This window comes from Anolis sagrei, chromosome 1, assembly GCF_037176765.1.
Source record: "Anolis sagrei isolate rAnoSag1 chromosome 1, rAnoSag1.mat, whole genome shotgun sequence".
Classification (NCBI taxonomy): Eukaryota; Metazoa; Chordata; class Lepidosauria; order Squamata; family Dactyloidae; genus Anolis; species Anolis sagrei.
In genome coordinates, this window is record NC_090021.1 from 231363856 (window position 1) to 231384570 (window position 20715).

At 43.7% G+C, this 20715-nt stretch overlaps 2 protein-coding genes across 5 annotated transcripts in view; one reads left to right on the top strand and one right to left on the bottom strand.

The window, feature by feature from the left end:
* TMEM198 (transmembrane protein 198) overlaps positions 1 to 8239 on the top strand; it is a 28847-nt gene extending 20608 nt beyond the window's left edge. For 2 of the 3 annotated variants that reach the window (XM_060772794.2, XM_060772802.2), the window contains exons 4-5: positions 1321 to 1529; positions 6617 to 8239. In XM_060772794.2, the coding sequence (XP_060628777.1) occupies positions 1321 to 1529; positions 6617 to 6763 (356 nt within the window). In that variant the 3' untranslated portion in view covers positions 6764 to 8239. The remainder of the gene's footprint in view (positions 1 to 1320; positions 1530 to 6616) is intronic. The other variant, XM_060772809.2, reaches the window with a different exon arrangement.
* Positions 8240 to 9985: 1746 nt separating this feature from the next.
* Positions 9986 to 20715, bottom strand: part of OBSL1 (obscurin like cytoskeletal adaptor 1) — a 67213-nt gene continuing 56483 nt past the window's right edge. For both annotated transcript variants that reach the window (XM_067460940.1, XM_060772784.2), the window contains 11 exons: positions 20123 to 20389; positions 19422 to 19691; positions 17740 to 18006; positions 17114 to 17380; positions 15939 to 16051; positions 15500 to 15653; positions 13649 to 13810; positions 12773 to 12877; positions 11693 to 11959; positions 10490 to 10759; positions 9986 to 10200 (listed from right to left, as the gene is read on the bottom strand). In XM_067460940.1, coding sequence (XP_067317041.1) covers positions 10193 to 10200; positions 10490 to 10759; positions 11693 to 11959; positions 12773 to 12877; positions 13649 to 13810; positions 15500 to 15653; positions 15939 to 16051; positions 17114 to 17380; positions 17740 to 18006; positions 19422 to 19691; positions 20123 to 20389 — 2150 coding nt within the window. In that variant the 3' untranslated portion in view covers positions 9986 to 10192. The remainder of the gene's footprint in view (positions 10201 to 10489; positions 10760 to 11692; positions 11960 to 12772; positions 12878 to 13648; positions 13811 to 15499; positions 15654 to 15938; positions 16052 to 17113; positions 17381 to 17739; positions 18007 to 19421; positions 19692 to 20122; positions 20390 to 20715) is intronic.

Consider the following 20715-nt stretch of genomic DNA (forward strand, 5'->3'; position numbering starts at 1 on the left):
TTCATTCTCCAAAGGCTGAAATGTAATTGCAATTTGCCATCTTTCATCTTTATTTTTAAAATCTACTTTTAGAGAATACAGTCAATATCAGAGTAATGGGTGGAAATATCCATCCCAGGACCTTTTCTCTCTGTTTTTAATGTATCATTACAACAAAAGTTTGGCTTTTTAAAAAGACTCCAGACATTACTCTCAGCAACCATACAGAACTAGTTAATAGGAACCCCTTAGAGCAGTGGTTCTCAACCTGTTTTGACCAGGGGCCACTCTCCAACATTACTATCAAAAAGGTTACAAATCAGTTTTTGGTCAACTTTAGATTTGGTTTGGTTATTTGGGGTGCTGATTCAGAAAATCGCATTGGATAGACCAGGGGTCCACAAACATTTTAAACCAAGGGCCAGGTCACAGCCCCTCAAACAGTTGGAGGGCCGGATTATAATTTGAAGGGGAAAAAAAGAATGAATTCCTATGCACACTGCACACATCTTATTTGTAGTACAAAAAAACACTTAAAAACAATAGAATAATTAAATGAAGAACAATTTTAACAAATATAAACTTATTAGTATTTGAGTGGAAAGTGTGGGCCTGAGATAGGATTGTTGTTGTGTGCTTTCAAGTCATTTCAGACTTAGGATGAGTCTGAGCGAGGGCTGGGTAAATGACCTTGGAGGGCCGCACCTGGCCCCCGGGCCTTAGTTTGAGGGCCCCTGGGATAGACCATATCAGCTCTAGTTTCTGATATAGAAGATATGCCATCCAGTAGATACCATCTGCTTGCCAACAGAAAAACATATTTAATAAACCTTGGCAGTATAAGAAGGTTTCGCTCTTGTAACAGTGTAGCAACCATTAGGTGGTGGACCATATTTTAGCTCTTGTGGACCACATGGACCACAGGTAGGGAACCACTGCCTTAGAGTTTGGTTACTCATGCTGAATCCCTTATTCTAATGTACAGCAGAACCTGAAAAAGTTATTTTTGGACACAACTCCCAGAATCCCTATGTTGGCTTGGAGATTCTGGGAAATGTAATCAAGAAAATATTTGTTTCTAAGCTTCAAAGAAAAGTAGTTCCTGCTAATGAACTGTACATTTTCAGAAAGATACAATTTTTCAGTCATCTTCTTTAATACTTCATGTTGGTTCTGCCAATCATGACCCTAACTCAGTCTAGAAGCATCTAATGAGGTTTGGTGGACCTTAAGTGTTATTTTAGTTTTTTGCTCCATCCTGCAGAGGTGACATCTGCTCACCCCTTTCTGCCAACTTTTATTTCATAGAGTTTTTCACCTTGCCTCCCCTTCTTTCCACAGTGATAATCAGTCGGCAGCAGCGCCGTGTTCAGTTGATGCGGATCAAGCAACGGGAAGAACACAAGGAGAAGAAGAAGAAGAGGCGGCCACATCCTCATCCCCATGTGCAACACAAAGCCCACCCCCCAGAGCCCGCCTATCGTCGCAAACCTAACCCTGTCCGCCGATTTGATGGGGATGTACTCTCTCCAGTGAGTGAATACCATAGGGTAGGATGGCATGTGCTGAAGAAATGGGTTACACTGTGAATGTTGTCCAACAGCAAGAGTGGGACAGACAATTGGAGAGAGTCAGCATGTCTCTGATGCTTTCCCTCTTGCCTTCCAATCTCTTTCTGGCATTTAGAAAAACCAGAGTGTAAAGTTTCTGTTGGCTACCTACTAAGTAATGTCTCTGTGTATAGGCAAAAATATCAATCAAATAAAACACAACATCACATGTATGGAGGGAAGGTAGCTAAAGAAACTTTGAGCCAGTTCTGTTTCTTGACTTGCTTCTGGCAGTTTAATTTGAAACCTGATGTGATGTGAAGGAGAGATTGTGCCTGAAAAAGTATAAATTATACATCCTAAGAATTACAAGGGCATTCAGTTTTAACTGTCATGGGAACATCATATGGTATCTTTGGGCATTATAATTCTCAGCTAGAGAGTTTTAGAGCCTTAGTCAACCACAAAGCGCTGAATTCCAGATAATGTTTCCATGGCAGTAAGACTGGAATGTAGTGTTAAAACAGTATAGAGTGGTAAGACCCTTAGCCTCTCTTTTACATCAGGGCTTGTTGGATATCTTTAGTTTCTTTTGCTTTAGCTTTAGTTCAGATCTAGAAGCTGAAATTTCACTTCTGCCATAGTGAAATCTCTAGCTAGTCTTCCCATGAGGACCTAATAGAACCTTGCTAATTGGTAAACACAACTGTTGCTGCATAAAATATCTAGTGATGATTACTGTACATACTTCATCACATCAGTTGCTGGCCAATTACATCCAATAAGTCTGTGCCAGTTAATTTTCTCAGTGTTGTCAGAGGTACAAATCGCCTTGGGACAAGTTGTGCTCTGTTATGGTACTAGCACTCTTTCTCTTTACACTAAAATGTTCAGATGCACAGAGAAAGAACGTTGGATATCTATTCAAAATTTTAAGTTGATTGAAGGCTCGGACGGTATCCCATTACATTCACTTTGTAAAGTGTGAACAGCAGGCATACATTCCCAACATTGTAGGAAAAGTGTCACGAAACTTCAATTGGTCATGGTTTCCTTCCATATGGCAATTGGATGTTTAGGAATGTGCACCTGTTGGTCACATTTCATGGATTTGCTATAGCCAACACTATATAATATAGCCATCATCACTGTTCTTCTTCATAAACTCTGTGCCTCACACAAATGAGTTTTCTGTCAGTGCAGAGACCCCATTTGGAAACTTTTAGAGCTTTTATTTTATTTTGTGTCAAAAAAGTTGCATAAATAAATTAGTATAAAACTGATAAAATATAGGGAACACAAGCAGCTAAATAATTTTCGACCAAAAACGGACAACAGCGACTGCATTGTCTGTAATTTTAAACAGTTCTTCCTCTGTGCATGAGGCAGGGCATTGTGGACAAGCATATAGATGTAGAGTTGTTCGTTCTGCTTCACAGTCGCACAAGGTGGAGGATTCTTGTAGGTAGTACCATTTTGCCAGATTGTTTTTTGATCTGCCAATTCCACTTCCGAATCTGTTCAGGGACTTCCAAGTGGCCCATTCTTGGTTTGCCCTTGGAGGAAGACCCTCATGGGAGGCCATCCGGTTGAAATTGCCTGGTTTAGCTGCCCAGAGGGATACCCTTGCTGTTGCCGGGGGGACGCCAAGAGGAGTGTTGGTACTCATGAAACTTTTAGAGCTGAGTAGCTTGAACTATACTCCTCCCATGTACAGTGCATGTTTCAGCCCTCCAAGCTACCATCCCATGATTTCCTCTTCCACCAGCAGAATCTTTTGGGTTGTTTCTCCTTCAGCTGAGTAGTTTCTCTCCTTTGCTTTATATTTATATTGACTGTTTATTTCCCTACTTCATCTGTGTCTTCGCTCACTCTTCTTTCCTTCTTTTTTAATTTTATGGCTGCCCTCCTTTATACCTTGTTTCAATGAAAGGTTTCACTTTTTGATGGGCATTCCTTCTGTTTATCTTGGAAAGGAACATATTGTACAGAAATGTAGCTTCTGTGGGGGATTTCCTATTCAATCCCTGAGGGTTTATTGTTTAGAGAGCTCCCCTTGAATATCTCGAGAAGCTGTCCCCAGTGCAACCTTTGGACACTTCTTCCTCTTTGTTTTCAAAACCACATAAGATGAGAGAAATGTCAGTTCCATCAGCACGAATTCCATCTGCTTCTAGATCTAAATCTGTTTCTTCAGTCCCAGTCATTCCTTCAGTTTTGATCACACATCTATTTCACTGACTTCTGCTACCCCATCTGCTGCTGTCCTGGTAGAAGAGAATTATTGCAAAGCAGAGAATCCAAGGCATCTCATGTGAATCCTGTTCCTAAGAGGCCACCTGTCCCAGGACCTCCAGGATAAATGGCACACTAAGACCTGCTCAGAAAAAGTGGGTCAGACAGTCTGGCTACAAGAAACCTCCAGGAATGACTTTGCCTTCTTTGACTACTGAATCTTCTGCTGTATCCATGAATGATTAAAAAAATCTCTTTAGTCTTTCATATCAACTGCTCAACTTACTTCTCTTTTGAGCTGTCTGGTCCTATTCAGTTTGCACCTCTTCTTTCTAACTTGGGATCTAAGTAGTTTCAACAGAAAGGTGGAAACCATGAAAATAAACAATATCTGGCTATCAGTATTTAAAAAGTCTAAAATTATAACAGTAAAACAACACTCAAACACAGGGCAACTCCAGAGAGGAAACAATCAGGGACAGCTAAGCACCTCTCAACAAAAGATTCCCCCAGGCACTAACAAGCCACACCAAAAAACTGTCAGGCCATCAAATGCTTATCAAGGTGGCCAATTAAAACATTCACACCTAGCTCCAACAGACAAGAGTTCTTTCTCCCACTCTGGACATTCCACAGATATATAAACCCAATTTTCCTAGTTCCAAGAGACCTCACAACCTCTGGGGATGTTTGCCATAGATGCAGGCAAAACATCAGGAGAGACTGCTTCTTGAATATGGCCATATAGCCCAAAAAACCTACAGCAACCCAGTTGGCTAGGGCTTTTTCACATCAGGTCTCCCTCAGTCATCATCCTCCATTTCCATCACTCAAGAGGGTTAGGTTTACCTTTCAAAGGGAACCTTCTTGTGCTTCTTCCAGACCTTTCTATAGAGAAGAGGAAGCATCATGCCTTTACCTATCATACATCAATAGGTATAGCCATGAGCATCTATGACAAGAGTGACTGAAGTCATATCACTTCTGTTCACCTTCTTACCATGATAACCATTTTTATGCCTCATAGGAACAAGATGGTTTTATGCCTGGACATGTGTTTCCTTCCTGAAACATTTTCACAATTCCATCTCAATGATATTACTCTTCTCACCTTCTATACACATCTGGGTTGGGGCAGTCCCTTCATAACTTTGAAATTTGTAGGACTCTTGATTTTTCTTTTAATGTACTGCCCCTTTTAGTGAAATTTGACAGACTTTTTAGACCTCAAAAGAGATGTCAGATCGTATCATAAAGATTTTTGAAATGGGTGCCCCAGGTTATTTGGCTTTCTTATGTGCTGCCTAAACCACTTGTACGAGATTGATTGAAGATTCATTCTACCAGGGCATTGATGTCTTCTGCGGTTTTGCTACGTGGTTCTACTTCCAGTTTAAGCAGGAGCACAATATAGTCACAAACGTCTATGTTTGTCCAGCATTATAGATTGGATTGCACAGCTGGGGTAGATGCTCAGTTTGGGCATGCTGTCCCGTCTTCTGATCTTTAGTGACCTGGCCGACCACCTACCTAATGGTAAGCTTCACAGTTACCCTTTTGTATGAGGCACATTGACCATGAACAAGTTGCTTATCTGTAACTGGTCTTTGAGTGGTCATCTCTGTCCTCACACAAACCAATAGTACCCCACTTCTTTTAAGTCCCTACAATATTTCACAGCAGATTTCAAAACCAATAGCACAGTGGCTTGGTGGACTTGAACATGCACAATACATCAGAGGAGACAAAGATCTGCCAAGCTGCTCAGGTTTAGAAGTTTCCATGTGCAAAATCCATTTGTGTTGGGGCACAGATGAACCAAAGTTAGTTTCTTCTTTTCTATGAAGAAGCCTTTGTTTTTCTTGCCACAGCAGCCTTGTCACTTCCCTGAAAGCATCCAACTCTACTCACAGCACAATCAGTCAGAGCAGTGCAGCTATAGCAGCCTATGACCTGAATTCTACTTGTAGTCTCATTGATTTTGTAGGTCCTTTCCATTTTGGGTTACTGTATGATCCAACCCATTATCAGAAGGGCTAGAAGCCACCTTAGGAAAATTTATCTTTTTGTGCTGTTTATTAGGGCTGGGAGGTTTGTTTCGTTAATTCGTAATTCGTTAATAATTCGTTAATTTTGTTGATTACGAAGCGATAACAAACCATTCTGGAGCAATTTTTTTAAAAAACGAATTTTTAAAGACGTTTTGTAAATGCTTCATATTTTGTTATTGTATTCGTTTCGTTATTGTTCTGAGGTCGTTTCGTTATTATTTTCGCATGTCTGGGCCAGTTTTATGGTTTAATTAGTGAAAAAAAATTATAATATCACACCAACAGTCAACAACAGAGGGAGAGGGAAGCTTCAAAAATTTTTGGAGGTTTTTTAGCGTATTTCGCGGTCGCGTCCGCCATTAACGAATCGATTCGTTATTGTTTCAGAAATCGATTCGTTATTTTTTTTTACCATTTATGAAATTTCGTAAATATTGAACTTTTTAAAAGGAAAATTTTGTAATTATTTTAAATATCGAAACGCAAAAACCCCCAAAAAACGAATCGATTTTAGAAACAAATTTTTCCGTTGTTACCCAGGCCTACTGTTTATGTGTTAATGAATGTATGAAAAAGGCAAAGAGTGGCATGTTTTGTGGCTATTTCCAGAAGAAATAATACTGCAGTGATTTGGAAAGGCTCTGAGAATATTCCTTCTCCCAGGCAAATATGTAGGAAGAGCCTGCCTGGACTTTGCTACAAAACTCTAGAACAAGAGAAGGGATTTTACTCAGAAATGGGTTGGGGAAAAGGGCGGAGGAGTAAAGGCATTTTCTCATTTTCTGCTTCCTCTTCCTGCAGAGCTACATACAGAGCTTCCGAGAACGGCAGACGGGCTCCTCCCTCAACAGCCTCTTGGTCAGCACTCATGCTGCCATTGACATAGACTATGACTGCAGTTCCACTGTGCCCCTGACGACGGGCTCTGGCCCTGCCATGCGAGTATAGTCCAGCATCTCCCACCAAGACACAAGGACGCTATCATGGGTGGTCTCAAACTTCACACCATGTGGACATTGCCCAGCGCCTGTGCTGCCATCAAACCTTGGGGGATGCTCATTGCTAGCATTCATGGGCCTGGCCTGGACATGCAAAGGTAGTCCAGCATCTCTCAAGCTGCAGAATATGCAGAATTCTCCCCAGTGCTACATTGGCTCTGACCCAACCACCAAGAAACAAGAGGGAAGGGAAGAGAGTGAGCAAGAGCTTGGGGCAAAGGGCTGAAGAGAGACCTGGTTGTAACCCACCCAGGCCAGAAATGTGGATGGTAGTATTTGACGTAATAATCAGCATTGTGCTACGAGGCTACGAAGGAAGAAGCTAATCACACTTACCCACTCCCAAAAAAACTGACAAGAACCTGCTGGTGTGTCCCACCCAACACTACTTGAGCGGCCCATATACGGATGGACCATGCAGTGTTCTTCTGCTGTCTTGCCACATGATGGACCCAACCTTTATCCTGGAGTTTGTCTTTGCATGAGCTGGTCCCAAGGATCGTCTTAGGGGTGCAAGTGCCCGTTGTGTAATGACAGTGATACAATTTGATTCAGTTCAGTCTGGCTGGAACAAGCCAGCTCAGGGAAATGGGGCCCTTGCCCATACCAGTGCCTGGCTTTCTGTCTCAAAGGGTGACTCAAGAAGGGAGGGGAGGAGGGGGGCTGGGCACCCAGGCTGGGCTGGGCTGTATAACTGCCCAAGTGTGCAAGTGAGAGTGTGAATGTGGGGGAACTAGAGCAATGTGGCCATTCGACTGGTATCCAGGCAATGAGCCTTTTTGAGGCTCCCTCCCTTTCCCATAGTCCTCTTACTCTACTCCTCATTCTGGAGGGTGGGGAGAACAGTGAAGGACTCGGGTTGGGGAGGAAATACCCATGTACATAGTCTTGTTACAGTTATTTGTATTAATTTATTATTGACAAAAGAGCTGGGCCTGAAGATATCAGATGGACCCAGAGGGGCCATTGGAAAGTTGGGTGGAAAACAACAAAATGGATTCCTACAGCCCTCTTCTCTTTCCCCTCAGGGCTTACCCCCTTTCTTTCTGTCTAGCTCCACAGCCCTGGGCAGGGTGGGGAGGTGGATGTTTTTTTCCTACTTAACAAAGCCCTGCTTTTGAGCTTCGTCTGTGGGTGATTTCTGTGTGGACCAGACAGTGAGTCTCTCGCTGTCTACATCTTTGGAGGCGATGGGAGGGGAGAATTAATGGGCCATCTATTTCAGGATGGGGCAAGGGAGAATACAGTGCACTTCAGCAAGGCCTCTCCTCCATGGGGAAACTGCATGTTTTTGTCACCAATCGCCATTGTTGTCACCACAGAAACCTTGCACTCTTTGGTTTTCTTCGTTTTGTCTTTCTTTCTTTTTTTGTATATGTGCCAAACGCTGCCCAGCTGTGGCTGCGCAAGTAAAAAAAAAAAAGCCTTTCAGGAGTAGTGCTTTCATGAATTAATGCACCACAAACACTTAGTTGGAGCAGGAATGGTGCTGCTTCCATGAATGTGTATATGGAAAGGGTGGGTGGATGGGTGGGGAATGAGGTTTCAGCCACATCCTCAGGCATCATCTACAAAAAAAATAGCTTGAATCAACACTTTTCTTGCTTGACAGATCATAGTACTGTATTCTCAGAGCTGAGGATGTACATATGCAGAATGGGTACAGCATCTTATTTTGAAGTAAAGGTGCTATACTAGGGCAATGGATGTGCTGGAGGACACTCTGCCAGGGGTCATCTCTAGCTAAAATGTGTGCTGTTTCTGACAAATCCAATGGAAGAAAAGTTAGAGTAAGATTTGAAAATTCTATCTAAGACAGGGCGGCAAATCAGCAAGGCACAGTCTTTGTGGCATGCTAGGTTAACATCTTGTGTAACCCATCTGGCTTTCTTCAAGAAGCCCACCACTCTTCAGCTTTTGGTTTCAGGTCCTCCTAAAGCAGCATTTCTCAACCTGGGGGTCGGGACCCCTGGAGGGGTCACAAGAGTGTGTCAGAAGGGTAGCCAAAGACCATCAGAAAACACAGTATTTTCTGTTGGTCATGGGGGTTGTGTTTGGGATGTTGGCCCAATTCTATCATTGGTGGGGTTCAGAATTCTCTTTGATTGTAGGTGAACTATAAATCCCAGCAACTACAACTCCCAAATATCAATGTCTGTTTTCCCCAAACTCCACCAGTGTTCACATTTGGGCATATTGAGTATTTGTGCCAAGTTTGGTCCAGATTTATCATTGTTTGAGTCCACAGCGCTCTCTGGATGCAGGTGAACTACAACTCCAAAACTCAAGGTCAGTGCCCATCAAACCCTTACAGCATTTTCTGTTAGTCATGGGAGTTCTGTGTGCCAAGTTTGGTTCAATTCCATCGTTGATGGACTTCTGAACACACTCTGAGTGTAGGTGAACTATAAATCCCAGCAATTGCAACTCCCAAATGACAAAATCAATCCATACCCCCACCTCACCAGTATTCATATTTGGGCTGTTGAATATTTGTGGCAAATTTGATCCATTGAATGAAAATGCATCCTGCATATCAGATACTTAATGATTCCTAACAGTAGCTAAATTATACTTATGAAGTAGCAACGAAAATAATGTTATGGCTGGAGGTCACCACAAAATGAGGAACTGTATTAAGGGGCATTAGGAAGGGTGAGAACCACTGTCCTAAAGGGTGAGGCTTAAGAGATGTGCAAACTGTAAACACACACACACACACTCACTCCCGTATCTATTCTACAGTATACATGTGGCCTTGCATGGACTGCTCTTTCTTCCATGCAACCTGATGCTGTTTCAGATGGTTAGTTAAGAAAGGAAAGAATGCACCAGATCCTGTCTGATCTTGAAAGCTAAAAGGATCCATTGTGGTTAGTATGTGGACAGGAGACCACCAATCAATACCAGGTGCTGCAGGCTACATTTCAGAGGAAGGAACTGGCAAAATCTCCCCTGAGTAGTCCTTGCCCAAGAAAAACTTACACAATTCAGGGGGTCACTGCAAGCTGAAGGTGCATACATATAGGGTAAGCAGCCTTGTAGTCAGAGGTCTTAAACGAAAATGTATTGAACGCTGCTGCACTGTCTCACCTCCTCCTCCTCCTGATCTAAACAACTGATGGGACGTTCTGCCTATACAAGCAATCTCACCAAATAAAGACCACTAGGATTTAATTTTAGAAATAAATCCGGAATCAAATGCATTTAATAAAGCAGAACCTGCTTCCCTTGTCATGCAGAAGAGGGAAACAGAAAGAACTGTCCATCTGTGTGTTCATTCTTCCAGCTGTCCGCGTGCAACCATCCAATATACTGTTTACACCTTTCCCTTGTGGTCCTGGCATCTACTGTGCTTACATTCAGCACCCTCCTGATGCTAGTGCTCTAGGGAGAGAAGAAAGAGAGAAAATGTAAAAGGGCAGAAGCTTTTTATTATCTCCTATTCCATTATATCTTCTACCCACAACCCTGTTGAAACAAGGACACTGTCTAGATTTCAGTTTCTCAGCTAATAACTCAACTAGGACTACAGAGACTGCTAAAGCCGAAGAAGGTTTAGCATTAATCATATTGCTCCACAGGATAAGCATCAGCTCTGTTTTCACTGTACCCAGGCCATTTCCATGGAACTGTCTTTATACTTTATCCCATCACCGAACAAAGGCAGGAGTACCTCGAACGGTGAGATGCGCTTTTGAACGGGCACTGCCAATGGTAACTTTTACCATCCCATTCATTCCAGTTGTTGTCTGACAGAGCCTCAGCCGATGGATGTGTCCTGTGCTCTCCATATGCACTTGTGAGCTAGGCTGTAATTCCTCCCCATTAAGGCTCCACTGGGGGCTGAATCCAGGAGGAGCAGATATTTCACACTCAAACTGAGCCTCAGAGGGAGCTACCACTTCCACGTTCCGCAGGCCTCGCACCACCTGGATACCTTCGGCTGCAAAGTCAGAGAAAAGCATCAGTTTCCCCTATTATGCACAGGCAATATTCTCCCACAATGAGCATGCAAAATGTAGACTGGGAATATACTGGTATTGCTAAGGTTGGATTCCAGATTGTCAACAATTTACAAATTCCAAATATCTCAGAATAGCAATGGCAGGTTTCTCTCCCACCCATCCTCTACTGAAATGATGGGGCCAGAGGAACCAGGAATTGTATTGTGTGCATGAAAGCAATATTAGCTTTGGGTTGTTTTTTTAATGTTACAAGTGACTTGAGAAACGGCAAGACACTTCTGGTGTGAGATAATTGGCTGTCTGCAAGGATGTTGCCCAGGAGACGCCCGAATGTTTTACCATCCTGTGGGAGCCTTCTTTCATGTCCCTGCATGAGAAGCTGGAGCTGACAGATGGGAGCTCGCCCCGCTCCCCGAATTCTAGTAAAGAAGGCAAGTCAGTGTGGTGTAGTGGTTTGGGTACTGTATTAAGCATTGGGACCAGGGTTTGAATCCCCATGCAGCTATTGAAACCCACTAGGCGACCTTGGGAGCTTTCTAAACCTCAGGAAGGCCATGACAAGCCCCTTTTGAACAAAATCTTGCAAGAAAACCCTAATGATAGGATTGACAGAAATGACTTGAAGACACGCAACAGGTACAAAACACAAACTCCAGGACTTAATGTGTACCTAGGGCCACACTGATGGTTAATGGCAAGTTTACATCTACTACCCAAGCTGCTATGCTACACTTGCATTAATTTTGGCAACCTGCCTGGAGTTGGACCAGAAATGCCCTGCTAAGCTCTGTCACTCCTTTGTTCTCTCTTCTACACTTTACAGGCACATAGTTCCACACCTATGCACATCTCTCTTATGAAACAACCCATCTCCCCTTCACATTGCACTGCAGTCATGTGTTCTCCCTTACCCTCCACTAGCAGCCGGGCTGTGGAGCAGTCATCCAGTGCATCACAGGTGTACAGGCCTTCATCTGCAGGCTCAACACAGTGGATAACCAGGGTTCGATAACAGTCCAAGTTGCATATCTCATACTTGGGGCCAGCAAAGATCTCTGTGTCACCACGAAACCAGCGCACACGTCCGCGAGACTGTGAGACTGTACATTCCAGTGTGGCTTTGTGCCGCGCTAGTACAGTCTTGTCCCTCAGTGGCTTCACAATGCGAATGGGCAATGCTGTGGAAGAAATGGACCCTGTGACTCTTATAAAGTGGCCCTCCCAACCCATGATGGTACACACACACACACACACACAATCTTTTGTTCATAGGAGACTAGGTTGGACCACCAATCCTGAATGGCATGTAAACACATTGTCATCTTTCCATAGTACAGTGGATCAAAGGGAGGCACATTTCTGGTTAGCCATGAACAGAAGACCAATTCACATATAAGTACTCAATGCATATTTCACCTTTAGTCTGTTCCTTCAGCATACCTCCATCACATCTCACATATTTCTCCCTCTCCCTCCCTCCCTATAGACACACAAAGTGGGTCCTTGGTATCTACTGGGATTTGGCTCCAGAGTCCAGCCACACTTCTGTGGATACCAAATTTCACGGATGCTGAAACCCATTATATACAATAGCCTAGTAAATCGGTGATCCTTATATAAAATTGCAAAATCAAGGTTTGCATTTAGGGATTTATATTTTTTGAGGAGTATTTTCAAGCTTTGGATGGTTGAAGCTGTGGATACAGAATCCAAGATATTGAGGGCTAACTGTATATCATGCATTTAAAAAGCAGCTAGGCCAGGATTGGTGCATGTATGTCCATTCTTATATATAAACGTACATGCACATACACAAAAGACTGGTCTAGCTAATTACTAAATGCATGCTATTACTGCTCTGCCTTTTGTTTAAGACCTGTAATTTAAACAAATGCACACCACACCATACACACTTTCCCACGCTTGTCAATCCCAGCCAAGTCTCACATGACAGCCGAGACCCAATGTGAAGTGTGAAGAGGTCTTCTCACCCTCCACTTCCAGGCGTGCTTCAGAAGTGGCTGCTTTGGCCACAAAACGGATCTGGCCTGCATCCTCAGGATGAACGCAGCACATAAGCAGGAAGTGCCGGGCTCCTGGTGAAGAAAGACAGAAGAGATGCCAACGTTCTGCAAGAGACATGTGGAGCATTGCTTCCAGTCCCTGGGAATGGGCATGACATGTATATATGCTGAGCTGCTCATTAAAGTAACCAATTCCCTGTGTGTGTGTCTACACATCTGCTTCCATATATTCTACACATAAACCTATAGTTCAAAGAAACAGTTACTGCAGGAATTTGTTCTTTTTTGGTGAAGCAGAACTCCTCTTGCAGTTTCCTATCCATTAAGACATAATACTGAGATGCTGGAGAAAAGCTTTGTTTCTATTTCCATTTATTTTGTCGGTTGCAGCTGCACAGGTGATTATCTATGGGACAAAAGTCACCATCCTTGGGCATAGTGTAACCTTTCAAAATCAAAGCATGACTTGCCCAGACATCAGATTTAAATAAAAGGGGAAAACAATCTTGACAAATGCCCCATTTATAACAATGGGAACACATGTACATTCTTAAGTCTGGAATAAAATGGAATAGAGGTAGTATAAATTAGCAGAATCATGCCTCAAAGCAGTGATGAGCATGAAGTAAGATATTTCTTTCCTACATACACTGTTTCACAGTCATTTAGTGAACCTTCCTTCCTTTTGCAACTTCCACCTGCTGACTTCAGGGGCCACCATATATGGTGGGCTCACTCAACCACTACTCCACCTGCACAAACCATGATCCTGCGTAGTTAAAGAAAAATTAGGGAATCACATTTGCACCCCAACCCACTTCAAGACTGAAGGCATTCACCTACCTTCCTGGCGTATTTTCACAGTACTCGTAACTTTGATTCTCTCCCCATCCCGGAACCATTCTCCTTTCACCTCCTCGAGTGACACCTCACACATGAAAACAGCATTCTCATTCTCCCGTACCCGAATATCCTCCAGTTCTCGCAAAATCTGCACCTGCCGTTCTGCAATAGGAAGCAAAAAAGGCCCATCGAGTTGCTGCTAATGATATTTCTATTGGGTAGCACATGGGCTCATCATGTGGGTCCATTGATAACACTGAATCTCAACTCCTTCTCAACTGTGTCCATGGAACACCCTCCAGTAAGTAATGGAACAAACTCACCCCATCTAAGCAAAATTAATCTTCCATGAAATCATTGGACAAGGCTTGATGAGAAATAGTGAAGACTTTTCTTTGATGATACAAAGAGATGAATTACACTAACTTGCCACCAGAAAATCCCTACATGATCAGATTAGAAGTTCATCTACTCAAAGATTTTACCAGTTCAGTACTTCTGAAAAACTCTGAAAAAAGGAAGGAAGGAAGGCCCCCAGAAAGTGCATGAGACAGAAAAGAACACAACATACTGCCGATCTTCCTTCCTCCATGAACAAAAGGTAATGGTGAAGCTTTTTCCCAAAGGGGCATTTCGGCTCCTCCCACAAATCGCCTAATGGTATCATTTTAAAGTTGAGGATGACAAATACCATCACAGGACAGAACTGACCATTTTGCCCATCTCTATCTTCGACAATACATTCTATCTGGATAATTTGCAAAAAGGTCCTAGTTTCTCACCCAGTGTCTTTTTCCATCTAGAATGGAACCTGTCAGCCAATACTAAAGAGGCCAATCCCACAGGGGTAAAAAATATCTTTAACCAGAAATTTAATTGCAGGACCCATGCCTAGGACTCAATTGACATTTGGCCTGTTTCTAATAATAAAAGTGCATTTTGCACACCACTAGGAAGGCCAAAGATAGATTAGAAATTATTACTTTTAAACTAGTTTATGTGTGTGAAAGAGAGACTGAGAAAGAGAGAGAGAGAGAGAGAGATGGGGGGGGGGGGGCAGGAGAGAGAGGAAGAGAGAGATGTATGCTTCCAGCTAACTTTCCTGGCAGAAGCTGCAAAGCTTACTATCTTAAACCAAAAGTGTCAGGACTCCAGCGAGTCCTCCTCTCTTATTCAAGATATGTGGAGGCAGGACACACAGACTGCCCTTTCTTGGTCCTAAGAGAGAAGCGTGGTCTATACATGCACAAAGATTCCATTATGTTAAAGGCTTCTTACAGAACCAAAAGCAGCCTCTTCTGAGCCTGAGCTCTCATTCAGATTAAACTCTAAGAATCTAAATGCGATTTTTCCTCCTCTAGCCTTTCCTGCACAGCCAAAAATGCTCACCACCATCATCTAAGTGAGTCATTTAGCTTCAAGAGCTGGCCTCTGTACTAAAAAGAGATATCCTTCTATACTTTAAAAAACAATCTTGACAAGAAACTGTCCAATGTCTTCCTGAAAGGTTTTTTTTTTTTAATTTTCCTCTTGAGGATGCTTTTCCATTGCTGAAATGTTCTTACTGCAGGGATGTGGGGAGGGGGGGGGGTTAGAGAAAAAACCAAGTACGGAATGTTTATCCTAAACCTAGCTTCCTGTACAAGCTGTACAAGCTTCTGAACAAGACTCTGACTCACCACAGTGTACAGAAGAGGCAGCTGTCAGAGAGGCAGGTGGGAGGGGGAGAAATGAAGCATACAGCAAAGGGCAACAAATCTCCAAAGAATGGGAGGCTTTACATCGTACATTCCCCACACAACCTCCCCCCATCCCATCTCTGCCTTCACATCCTGTTCAAGCCATCCATACCAAAAACTCGCAGCTTAGCAGAGGCACAGCAGTCACCAGCATCGCATGTGTACTCGCCCGCATCTTCAAGGCTGCAATGATTGAGCTGAAGGAGGCGCCGGCGTCCCACTGAATACATGCGGCGAGTGGGGCCCATCTGGATCTCCTCCCCATCCTGTGACAGCCCAGAATACAGACAACAAAGTATAGTTAAGGATTGCAAAAGGCAGGGAGGATCCATTGGATTGTGTCCTGCTCTCCGTATTTTGGTGTGGGGGGTGGGGTGGGGTGGGGGCTTGGGTATGAATATGTGGATCAGCCTGCAAAAATTAGGAACACTAATTCACCATGTAACCTGGCATGCTCTTCAGACATGCTCTCCGTATTTTGAGGGAGATCAATTTTGGGGCTAGATCAATGAAAATTAAAGGAAGGGCAATATTAGAAGTAGCACTTTCACCTTGTACCATTTCACCTCTGCTAGAGGCCGGGATAGCTCACACTCAAAGGTAGCAGAGCCAGTCTCAGGGATGCCCATATCCTGGGGAAGGCGCAGCATAGTTACTGGAGGCTCTGCAGGAACAGAGGCAAAGAGAGGTCAGGAATGTAGCACAAAGATGAATCAACTCAAAGACCAAAAAGTTATCCTTATCGAAGTCTTATGCTTAGGCAATGCATGACAGTTTCCCTAGCTTGGCACAGCACAACAGCTTGCAGCTTGCAGCCTTTATTCAAATACAGTTTGAGGCACACTCACTCACCAGTCTCACTTAAATCGCACTCTGTCACTACTATCAATAGCTCTATACTTGGTGCAGTGCTGCAGGTGCATTGCGCTTTAGACATGAACCTACAAGACTAGCCTTGCTAGGTCAGCTCCAAGACCTATTTAGTTCAGCACCCTCTTTGCTTCAGTGAACAACCGGATACTTCTTGAGAAACCCACAAGCTGATCTTCTCTGCTGTTCCCCTCCAGCAAGTTGACTTCAGGGAAGACACTGTCTCATGACCACTCACCAATGATAGCCTTACCCCCCACAAATCTCTCTAATCCTCTTTCCAAGCCACCTAAGTTAATGACAATCACCATATGTTGTGGTAGCAAATTCCATCAGGAACTCTGGGCTGTGCGAAGAGGCTTAGTGTACCTGCAGGGCTCTATCCAATCTGCTATGTCAAGCAGTTCACAGAAGTAACTAGTTAGGTGTGTTGTGGGACTAGTATCTTTCATAGCCATAAATGTTAAGAAGGAACACCCATTTCCTGAAACTGTGCACCAAAGAGTTACTTGCAACAGAAAAAGGATTCTAAACAACAGCCCAGATAAACTGGCATGTGCCTACACTGGGGCCAGGGCTGGTATAACTGTGGCTTTGCATAGCCATTCTGTTCAGTTGCTGAAGAGCCCAGACTCAAGTGAAGTAAAAGGCAGTGTCAGTGTATGGATTCAAAGCAGAGAGCCCAAAAGCAGGTTTTAAGCTCAGGCATCCAGACTTTTCCCCACTTTAGGGCTGTTCCAGTTGTCAATTACAATTGCAACTCCTTCCTATTGCTTCCCTGGGATCCCACCCTTTCCAAATGGAAAATACAAATATGATGCAGCCAAATCCACTCTGTGCACATTTGCCCCAGTACCTCGGACAGTAAGGCGGGCGCTGCTCCGCACGGTGTCAGCAGTGAAGGCCACAGTCCCTGAGTCATCTTGCGTGAGCCCCAGCAGTGTCAGGCTGTGTGTGCAACCTGTGGCACTCACTCGGCAGGTAGAACCAGGCTTCACACGGATGCCATCCCGAGTCCAGACCCCAGATACATTGGGATGGGATAGCTCCAGCTCAAATGTCACTGTCTCCTTCTCAAATGTCTCCACATCCGATAGTGGTTTCTTCACCATTACCCTTCGAGCTGGAAGGAGAGCAAGGAAGGATGAATGCAAGTTTAATGTTCACCTACAACCACCCAAGTGACTTGTTCATGAAGAGGCATGTCTGGTGGGAGTAATAAAAGATGCAGCTTCTTCCCATGACAGAGGTTTTCAGGGAGTCAAATTCCTAGGACCTTCCCCACAAATGGCTCCCCCTGACACCAAAATGTATTCCTTATCTATACTTGCCTAACAAAATTCAAATGCCCTTTGGAGCATTACTGATACTAGTGCTTAACATTTAACATCAGCAGTGTGCAAGGTTATGTATTAAGAAGTGATCAGAGAGCACACAAACTGAGAAATAAACTAAAAAAGAAGGCAGAGGCTGGGGACTTACGTTCCACGCTCAATCTGGCTTGGGTGCGGTCATGCAGACTCTCACAACGGTAGGTGCCTCTGTCTGCCAACTCAATGTTGTAGATGTTGAGAGCCCTCTGGGGACCATGGGCCTCCATGGAGAACTTGGAGTTCTGCTGGAGCAGAATGCCTTGCTTCATCCACTGCACTTCGGCACTTTCCAGGCTCAGTTCCACTTCTAAGCGCATGTCTTGGCCTTCCTCAGCCACCAAGTCATGCAGCGTCTTAACAAACAACACCTGAGCCTCTGTAGGAAGAAACATCAAAATATTAGTTTCTCCAGGAGGGTTTGAAACATCTCCTGCTCGGGTACATTCAGACATCAGAACAACAATGTTGATTTTTTTTTCACGTCGGGAGCAACTTGAGAGGCTGCAAGTTGCTTCTGGTGTGAGAGAATTGGCTGACTGCAAGGACGTTGCCCAGGGGATGCCCAGATATTTGCTGTTTTACCATCCTTGTGGGAGACTTCTCTCATGTTCCCACAGGGGGAGCTACAGCTGACAGAGGGAACTCATCCCTCTCTCCCCAGATTTGAACTGCTGACCTGTCAGCCAGCATTGCACCACTGGGGGCTCCCTGCATTCTTACTGCCACCTCTGTCATCCTTACTAGAATTTGTGAAACCTTCACAAATTCATGCAGTGTTTCCCCAAGCAAAAGATCATGAACAGAAAGAAGGAGGAATGAAAAAATGGATCATGGACAGAATATTTCACTTCATTTCTGACAATGCACACTCAGAGTGGCCAGAATCTTCTCTCAAGATGTATGTTATTTAACATTACATATACTTAGCTATGAAGCAGAGTAATTAAAGAACTCTGTTAGTAAATTGTAAAAATGTATAATGGCACACTAGCAAAAGTGTCCCAATGTCCATCAGGCTATACTAATGGGCATCAGCACTTGGTAGTTGGTGTCCCAATTCACAGTAGAATCAATGCTGTCAGGAACCAATAATCATCACTCGTCTTATGAACCTGTTTCAATGTGCATCGGTCACAATGTCCTGGCTCTTCTATGTGCTAATGTAATAGCAGGAATTTGCTGAATACAGACATTATGGAATTGCCCGATTCTAATTTGTGCAGTTAGAATTCCACATGTATAGATGTAAATCCTCAACGAGGTTATGACATCAATTTTGTTTTTGGCTAATTTTCAGATGGCCTTTCATGGGATAAGGATTGTGGTAGATCTGGAAAGCAGAACCATTACATTTTGGTGTGATTTTATGTGTCCTGGTGGGCACTGGACCAAAAATTGAGTAGAAAACTAGGTGGCTCTTGGGAGACTTTTAGACCAAATGTAGCCACGGGGCTCCTTTGCTCCTCCTCCGCTGCAGAATTATTTTTGAAGTTGGATAAATGGTGCCTGCCAAAACCTACAAAGTTCAGCAGAAGTTCTGTTGTCTATTATTGAATGTCTTCAAGTCTCAGGAAGTTAAATAAACAAATATATATATATTATAAACTCAATTCTAAATTGCTGAAGCTATAGAATTGACAGGCAAAATAAACACAGTCCTGGGATCAGCTGGCTTTCTTCTTGAATCTTGAGGTAAACTCAGAGGTTCTGATTCCTACTTACTACCAGCTACAAGTGACCTTCCTCCAAATGCAATCAAAACCACATACTTGCTGCCACCTTTCCTCTTACCTTGGACACTGAGCCTGGCTGAACTCATTAGGCCTTCTGCGCAGACAGTTACTATGCCAGTGTCACTCAGTCGACACTGCTTTACGGTGAGTGTATGGCACAGCCCATTCTTAGTTATAGTCAGTCGTTCACTGGGCACCACGTCCTGGCCATTCATCTGCCACTGTAGGACGACATCATCTGGAGACACTACAGCCTTGAAGGTGGCATCATCCCCCTCCAGCACAGTCAAGTTATGCAGCTCAGAAATAATCTCCACCAACCTGGGAACTGGGTGGAAACAAGCTGAGAGTTAGGCTTACCTAGACCTGGTTTGGTAAACACTGCCCACCCCTGAAGTTGGAGATCGTGCCAATAATGGTACCCTAGGCTGAACCCTTTATAGCAGCTCTAGAGGTCCTTCCAGGCAGGAGGCCACATGTTTGACTTGCTACATCTTGCATATTTTATAGAGAACAGAGCTCGGAAAGCAGAGGATCACCAGCTCTCAACCTCAACATGTTTCCAATCAGAAGACAGTGATTTTAAAGGAAGGAACACAGCAACCTAAGAAGCCACCTAAAATTCTATTAAGTCATATCCCAGACCTGATGGAGATTCCAGCACAGGGGCCTTTCTCAGTCCTGCTGGAGATGTTGGGATTGCACCAGGAATCCTTGGTGCCTTTTCTCAGAGGTATGGCCTTTCCCCATAGGACTTACTCTGGACTGTAAGTATAGCCAAGGTGCGGTCATCCTTGCTTTCACATGAGTATTCACCAGCATCCTCTGGCCTCACATGGCTCAAGGTCAAAGAACGTTCCCGTCCCTCTGCTCGGATCTCCACATATTCATTGTTTTCCAGCTCCTTGCCATCTTTCTGCCACACAACATCACCCTTGGTTTTGCATAGCTCACACCAGAAGAGCACAGTCTCCCCTTGTAGTGTTGACACATCTGAGAGTCCCCGAACAAACTTCACTGGCAACTCTGAAGAGAGAAAAGAACAGTGTAATTGCAGGGAGCAGGCAGTAGCAGTCTTCTAGAAAGCTTCATGAAATCCTGATCAACTCATAACATTGTCAGAACCCCAAGACCCTACAGTTTATTTGTTTGTTTGTTTGTTTGTTTAATGCATTTATATTCCACCCTTCTCACCCCAAAAGGGCCTCAGGGCGGAGCACAACATATAAACAGCAAACATTCAATGCCGAGACATACTAGACCATATATATATATAAACATTAAAATCACTTATCTTGACATTAAAATCCTCTAGTTAAAACTGTCTCAACAACCATATTGAATCTGGTTGG